The sequence below is a fragment of the Diaphorina citri genome, unplaced genomic scaffold (genome assembly GCF_000475195.1).
Source record: "Diaphorina citri unplaced genomic scaffold, Diaci psyllid genome assembly version 1.1 scaffold2268, whole genome shotgun sequence".
NCBI classification, from domain to species: domain Eukaryota; kingdom Metazoa; phylum Arthropoda; class Insecta; order Hemiptera; family Psyllidae; genus Diaphorina; species Diaphorina citri.
This window is the reverse complement of record NW_007379693.1, coordinates 24,698-32,777: the sequence shown is the minus strand read 5'-3', so window position 1 is coordinate 32,777 and position 8,080 is coordinate 24,698. Positions and strand designations below refer to the sequence as shown.

The window sequence follows — 8,080 nt, the reverse complement described above, 5'->3', positions numbered from 1 at the left end:
AATTTAAGACCGGTTTTAGCGTCACCTATGTTAAGCTACGCCGAGGAAGGCCAATAAATGGATGGGTGACTTGAACATTATATTGGGAATAAAGGGAGAACGGGCTCTAGTCTTGATTTTAAATCATTACATAAAAGTAAAATCAAAAAATCAAATCAAGAATAATAATAAACTGAATATTAAACAAATTAGGTAGGTACATAGGTACTGATTTTCTCTAATCACTACGGGCTAAAAAATTCCCGGAGGGACGGACCCTGCTTGTTGTTTCTAAAGATTACAGCAGGGCTGCTTTTTGTTTCAATACCTTTCTTTTTAAAAGCACACTCCTTAAATAAATACCAAAGAATTTCATAATTATTAAGGAGCGGTAGCGCTCCGCCCCGCCATGACAAAGTTTGACAGCGCTACTAGAGATATTATACGCGACAGGGAAAGTAGCCGTTTTCAGGTTGTTGTAAAGAGACAACTACAAATGACGGAAGAAAACAGATTAAATGTGTGTGTTGGGCACGCACGTAGACCAAGTTGAAAAAAAAAATCATCAAAATCGGTTGAGACAAGCCAAAATCGGAGATATATGACTTTGAAAAACGTCAAATTTTTACACATTTTCTGCTGCTTCTTCTTTGACGTTGACCGCTCTACCTCTACAGCCTAAACTAGTGGACCGATTTTGTTGATAGCTCATTCTTTTTTTCGTGAGTGGCAGATGTGCCTTTTCATATTTTCAAGGCCCTCAAAGGGCCCCTTTGGACTTGAATTTGATAGAAGACTGACGTTGACCGCTCTACCTCTACAGCCTAAACTAGTGGACCGATTTTGTTGATAGCTCATTCTTTTTTTCGTGAGTGGCAGATGTGCTTTTTCATATTTTCAAGGCCCTCAAAGGGCCCCTTTGGACTTGAATTTGATAAAAGATTGATTTTCTTTTTATCATGTCGGTTTTTAACTGATTTGGTGATAGTTTTAAAAGTTGGTTAGGCCTAATTACGAAGTGAATAAAAGGCGGGGTACAAAATTGATTTCTAATCTTTTTTGGGGTGGGATGGAGTTTTTTTTTTTTTTAAATCATGTTTCTCTGTAAGTACTTTTGTACTTTTCAGGAACTATTTGTTAAATGTTTTGTGAAAACCAATAACAATTTTTTGAGAATGAAAATGTTGATAAACTGAATAAATGTGAACTGTGTTGATTTCAGGTAATCTATTAGTTGCCTTTTTTAAATCATGTTTCTCTGTAAGTACTTTTGTACTTTTCAGGAACTATTTGTTAAATGTTTTGTGAAAACCAATAACAATTTTTTAAGAATGAAAATGTTGATAAACTGAATAAATGTGAATTGTGTTGATTTCAGGTAATCTATTAGTTGCTTATATTGAAGATAATCAGTATGAAGCAGCAATGAGTCTGGTGTCACAGCTGGGTGCTAAGGATTTCCCTACACTATGTGCTCTGGCCTATTGTTATTTCAAACGTAAGGCTTCTATGCATTATTATATTTTTAATTTCCTAGTTTTTTGTTCTCACATCTAGTAATCAATTGTTGAATTGATATTCACTATTGTTAAACTTAAATCTGTTGCTAATAACATTGGACTCGTAATACAGAGGGCTTGGGTTCGAGTCTCAATAGTGAAATAAAAATGTGTAGTGTCATTTCAAGGTGGACATTTTGTAAAAGCTTTCCTTAAAGAAATTAATGTTTTTTTTTTTACGTCTTGAATCGATTTTTCATTTTTTTATTTATAAAGATCCACTTTTATAGGACGACATTTTTGGATAGGAACTTGGCCTTTTTTTCACATTTGTGTTTTTGTGGTAATTTATAATAGAATAGAATATACCCTGCTTATACTGCCAGAATGAGACTGAAAAGTCCCTTTACTCCCGCAGTCTAAGCAAGGTCTCATGTATTTGGTACATGTATTTGGTAATAATACAAACAAAGACCTTAATTAACACATGCTTATAAAATAAATTTAATTTTGTGTTTGGAAACGTTTATAAACACTGGCAAATGGATCTTTATAGTTGAACATGAACAACTTGTACATGTCCGACCAACTAAACTTCGTAAACTTAGCTAGGTACCTATGTATTTTGGATGGCAATAGTACCTACACATATAATTATGGAATAATTATATATACATATAATTATTCCATGAAAAATATTAGAAGTTTGTTTACGTTATTAAACCATGAATCTAGGCACTTTCCTACATTTAGGTATTTTCTTTTTCTTCAGTAATTAGCGATACAAAAGATAAAATAATATGTCCACTGATATCACATTGAAATCATTCAATACAAAAGTTCCCAATGAATCACTTATGCTACGTTTTGAGTGGATGGGTGACCATCTAGACTTCTAGAGATACAAAAGATAAAATAATATGTCCACTGATATCACATTGAAATCATTCAATACAAAAGTTCCCAATGAATCACTTATGCTACGTTTCGAGTGGATGGGTGACCATCTAGGCAATTGCGTGTTATTGGCCTTTCCCGACCCTACTCAGGTTGGGAATGCGGTTAGCTTGTCACCGAAAAGTGGGTAAACTCACGTCACTAAAGACCTTGTCAGTTATACAAAGACGTGAAACACCTTAAAATAATAATAAATAAAGAAATAATATACCCCCGTCCCGCACTCACTAAAGACCTTGTCAGTTATACAAAGACGTGAAACACCTTAAAATAATAATAAATAAAGAAATAATATACCCCCGTCCCGCACTCTCTCTCTCGTAGTTATAATAATTATAGTTACCTCTGGAATAACAAAGACTTGGCAGTTTCCATATCCCCTGCACTGAAACAGTTAGCAGCTAATACGAAGTGTACTTCTGCTTTCTGCAGGTCGTCAGTAGGGTTACATACAGTCAATGCTTGCTCGTATGTCTTGTACGAAATCTCGTACTGCTTATCTGAAACAATAGATATGGAATACAGTATTTAAACAAATGCATAGAATGCTCCATTCAGCACAAATAACTCACGATCAGGTCGTCAGTAGGGTTACATACAGTCAATGCTTGCTCGTATGTCTTGTACGAAATCTCGTACTGCTTATCTGAAACAATAGATATGTAATACAGTATTTAAACAAATGCATAGAATGCTCTATTCAGCACAAATAACTCACGATTATATATATATCAAAATATCTTTAGCCAGCCTAGTTAGCTTAGTTGGTAGCGCGTCTGCCTTGTAAGCGCTAGGCCGCAAATACCGGTAAATCGTGAAGTTTGACGTCACGACATACGCTCCCGTAGGCGATGACGTCATAATTCATGACTCCCGCTTCGTTTGTTTCTGCGCATTTTGACGTGAAATCTGACGTCCCAACTCTTTGAACTTTATCATTAGAACGGCAATTAAAAATTCAATTTTCGACCTTAAAGTTACTTTTTCGGAGTTTTGACCTCTGATTTGGATTTTTCACAACTTTTTACGTAGGAATCAACCTTTTATTAATAACATTTTCCCAATTGCAACTCCTCCATTATACATCGTATTTCCATTAGCACATGGTAAGTGGTCAAACTTTCTTGACTTGCTGGACGCAGCTTCCGCTACTTCATTCAGTGAACTTCCATTTTTGATTTTACTTTCATGTAATGATTTAAAAGCAAGACTAGAGCCCGTTCTTCCTTTTAATGTTTCCTAATATGTAACTACCAATATAATGTTTAAGTCACCCATCCATTTATTGGCCTTGCTCGGTGTAGCTTAACATAGATGACGCTGAAACCTGTCTTAAATTAACGACTGAAGTGTTATCTAAAACTTTCTCGCTTTGAGTTTAGTTTTTTGGCTTTATGGTTTTCTGGACAAAAATTTGAACCACCATTTTCGTGATCCTGGTAAAAAGACCTTTAATTTGATATATAGGTCGACCAGGTTTGGATAAGTCCTTCTATGGGAACAGACAGACTGACACACACAGACGACACCGAAGCGAATACAATAGTCCGTCCCTTATACCTTTTTATTACTATTGTAATAATAAAGGAAGGACGGACTAAAAAATAGAGGGAACCGTAACGACCGACGCGACGGAGGTCTTATGCCCTATCGTCACGAAATGGAAGAGAGAAAGAGGACATGGGCTTACAAGGCAGATGAAAACAGGTACTATCAGTAAGAATTTTAAAATTGATTCAACAAGTGATGAAAAAAAGCTGTAACATTCATGTTGGGCTAGTAAAAAAAATCCAATGTCTTTGTTGATAAAATTGAGTTTTTTATCCACCAGTGTTATATCAACCGGTGGATTCTAGCCGGTGCAGCGGTGGATCAACCGGTGCACCAGATGTGGATCTTTATTTTCAAAAAAAACTTTTGGATTGTATATTATCCACCAAGTTCTACGTTTTGGGTTATACTCGTATTTCCATTAGCACATGGTAAGTGGTCAAACTTTCTTGACTTGCTGGACGCAGCTTCCGCTACTTCATTCAGTGAACTTCCTACTCGGGAATCCAAGTGGAAGTTTGGCAATGTCAAGAGGAAGGAAGGCGCAGTTCACTACTGGATTCTATTGGATGATGGTAGACTTTGGCGAAGACATGTGGACCAGATGCGGCCCACACATTACGGGGGGGAAGGTTGATATATACCAAATGAGAAAATTCTGGCCAGAATTGTGAAGTTAGGGAGTCAGTCTTCAATCACCTTTTCAAATAAATGTCTCTTTTCTTGTTTCCCAAAAATGGAGTTTCTTCTTACTATTTAGAATGGAATTATTAGATATATCACATGTGATGGCTTAACATAGATGACGCTGAAACCGGTCTTAAATTAACGACTGAAGTGTTATCTAAAACTTTCTCGCTTTGAGTTCAGTTTTGTGGCTTTATGATAAAGGAAGGACGGACTAAAAATAGAGGGAACCGTAACGACCGACGCGACCGAGGTCTTATGCCCTATCGTCACGAAATGGAAGAGAGAAAGAGGACATGGGCTTACAAGGCAGATTCTTAATTAGAATACATTACAATTTAATTTTTTGTTACAATTTCAGCTCGCTGTACTCATCTGTTATCTTCATCTCAGTCTGGGTCAGACGAGTGTTGCCAAGTGTCAACTTCTCCTCTTGATGAATATGTTCCCCGCCTCGGCAACACTGTACGCACTACTAGTGGCTACTTACAGAAGACTTGGCCTTCCCCTTCCCTCATCTAACACTCCAGCTCTGGATAATCCGACACTGGTTCAGTGGTTTCAACAACTCGATATTACTACAGCTTAAATCATACACAACTAGTCACGCCATAGAAACTGCAATGAAAACTGTTATTTACGATATCTTGACCCAATCTCGGCTCCTGTTCCTTGTACTCATATTAAAGGTACGTACTGAATACTATTATTGTACTATGGAAATGTGTCACCGTGTCTATTGATAAGAAATAAAATATCGCTCAGAATGACTTTTATGCATTTAAAAAAGTAGTGTTTTTTTTCTACAGGTGAACGCAAACGTATGACCCCTATGTAAATCCTGTATACCTTTTGAACGAGGAAATAGAAACTATTAAACTAATGGCGAAAAACCGTGAAACTCTGTTTCTTGTTAATATAGGCCGGTACTATGGAAATGTGTCACCGTGTCTATTGATAAGAAATAAAATATCGCTCAGAATGACTTTTATGCATTTAAAAAAGTAGTGTTTTTTTCTACAGGTGAACGCAAAAGTATGACCCCTATGTAAATCCTGTATACCTTTTGAACGAGAAAATAGAAACTATTAAACTAATGGCGAAAAACCGTGAAACTCTGTTTCTTGTTAATATAGGCCGGTAGGCGCTTCGAACTCTTGACGTTCGCGCGCCTCCCGGCACGCTTGATTTCAAATGAGAGTACCTACACATTATTATTATGTTTGAAAAAAAATGTTAGTCAAGTGACTTCCGTTAGAATACATGCCACTTATAACGGTTTTCATTACTTTTGGCTGCCCCGATCTTCTGATCTGTTGGTTGAAATCAACAAATCACGAACTTTGAATGAGCTGAAAACCAAATTCGCGAAGAAATCGCAAAAGTTGCATCAGCAAAAAGTTATGAAAAATATTGTGAAAATGAAAAGACAAAAGAGCCAAGGCGTGTATGAAGTCTAATGGTGTTGCGGTGATCACTTGATCGATATCATTTTCTGTGCCTAGTATAAATAATTTCCATGGTCGCTGTCGTTACTTTTGCGCCACCCGTTATAAACAATATAGAAAATTAAAATCCATCAAATAGGTTCTTTATTAAAAATATCTGTTCTTCATACCAATACCTATGTGAGTAGCCCAATTCCAAAAGTGGACAAAGGCTCAATTTTCGTGTATTCGTCTTTTCAAGGCGAATCGTTTCAAAACATCGTCAGACCTCTAAAACGAACGGAAATCCGTTAAAAACGGCGTTAAAGATCAGCTACGGTAGCAAATATGGACGAAAATCCACGTGTTTTTGCCAATTTCTGTTCCAAAAATGGACAAATATGTACGGTTTCAAAAATAGACATTTCTAACCTGCTCTACTGTAAGCTAAATAGTTTACGGTTTCAAAAGGAGACTTTTTTTTAGGTTGGTAGAATCAAATTCTACCAACCTAATAGGAAAAGCCTATTCTTGAATAGCATTTTCGTGTCCAAAGCTGGACAAATCAGTATCTTACGGTTCCAAAAGGGGACATAAAGGGGAAAATCCACGTGTTTTTGCCAATTGCGGTGCCAAAACTGGACATCTCGGAAATTTGACCTTAACTAATTAATGTCAACTTTGCCAGAAATGCCATAAATACCAACAGATTCCGTTAGATTTTAGCTTTTTTTCAAGACCAAAACCATGAAAATTGGCTGCTTCTTTTAAAAGATACGAAACCAGAAATGCCATAAATACCAACAGATTCCGTTAGATTTTAGCTTTTTTTCAAGACCAAAACCATGAAAATTGGCTGCTTCTTTTAAATGATACGAGTTTTTCGTGTTTTCCCTAAAAAAGTTTATAAAGCCTTTGTCCACTTTTGGAACTGGGCTACTCATATGCAGTACCATTTTCTAATAATTCAGCATAAAATAGAGTAAAACAAAACGATATAGAAGGAGAAATCAAAAACTATGTAGAACACAAGGTATTTTTCATTTTGTTTTAATTTATTTGAAAATAAATCACATAGCAACAATAACATAAATAACATAACTTCAACATAAGTCTACACAAGAGTTTAGTTTCCTATTGAGAATTCCATAAAACGGAATGCATTTGAAACAAACTGGGATACATATCACGTCACAACTAGTGACATACAATAAATAAATAATGATCTGGGTAAGAGTACTTCACGAACCCCAGAAGTCACAAGTACGAACTTTATATTCGTTGATTCTAATTCTATTGTTTCTTGGAGCGAGCAGTCTTCTTGAGTCCGTAGCTCTTGTAATAGTTGTCAATGGCTGTCTTGACATAGTGAGAGGCGGCATTCAAACGATCCTCATTGACGAGTGCACTCAGGGATCTGACTTGTTCCTTATCAATCTTGTGAATCCAGTGTGGGAGATAAGCTGCTGAACACAAGGAAGTGAGACTGCACACTGTACTCGTCATAGCAGCACCGATCAATCGATCCTCATTGACGAGTGCACTCAGGGATCTGACTTGTTCCTTATCAATCTTGTGAATCCAGTGTGGGAGATAAGCTGCTGAACACAGGGAAGTGAGACTGCACACTGTACTCGTCATAGCAGCACCGATCAACACTACGGCGCCAATAAACAGAACGTGTGGCACTGCCTTGAAGATTACCTTGAGTGCGAGTCTAGGGACCGTGTGTACCAGCTTGAGTCCGGCAGCTAGGAAGCCCTTGGTTTCCAATAGAGAGAGCGCGGGTTCGATATCTTCATAGGGAATGAGGTAGCCTTCGTAGCCAGTCTGAACTGTATATCCTTCCAAGCCGGTGTTGCTAAGGGGGGAAAAAAGTATACAGAAGAGATTAGAAATAGAAAACATAATCCTGGGGTATCAGATTCATTTGAGGCCCAAATATTGCACTTTAGTTGAACGGGATCGGATAGGTTGAAA

The 8,080-nt window shown here is 37.0% G+C and overlaps 2 protein-coding genes across 2 annotated transcripts in view; one reads left to right on the top strand and one right to left on the bottom strand.

The window, feature by feature from the left end:
• Positions 1-5,462, top strand: part of LOC103518605 — an 8,183-nt gene extending 2,721 nt beyond the window's left edge. The window contains exon 3 of the mRNA XM_008483678.2: positions 5,035-5,462. Coding sequence (XP_008481900.1) covers positions 5,035-5,262 — 228 coding nt within the window. The 3' untranslated portion in view covers positions 5,263-5,462. The remainder of the gene's footprint in view (positions 1-5,034) is intronic.
• A 1,931-nt stretch (positions 5,463-7,393) lies between these two features.
• Positions 7,394-8,080, bottom strand: part of LOC103518606 — a 1,771-nt gene continuing 1,084 nt past the window's right edge. Inside the window, exon 2 of the mRNA XM_008483679.3 lies at positions 7,394-7,961. Within this exon, the coding sequence (XP_008481901.1) occupies positions 7,394-7,961 (568 nt within the window). The remainder of the gene's footprint in view (positions 7,962-8,080) is intronic.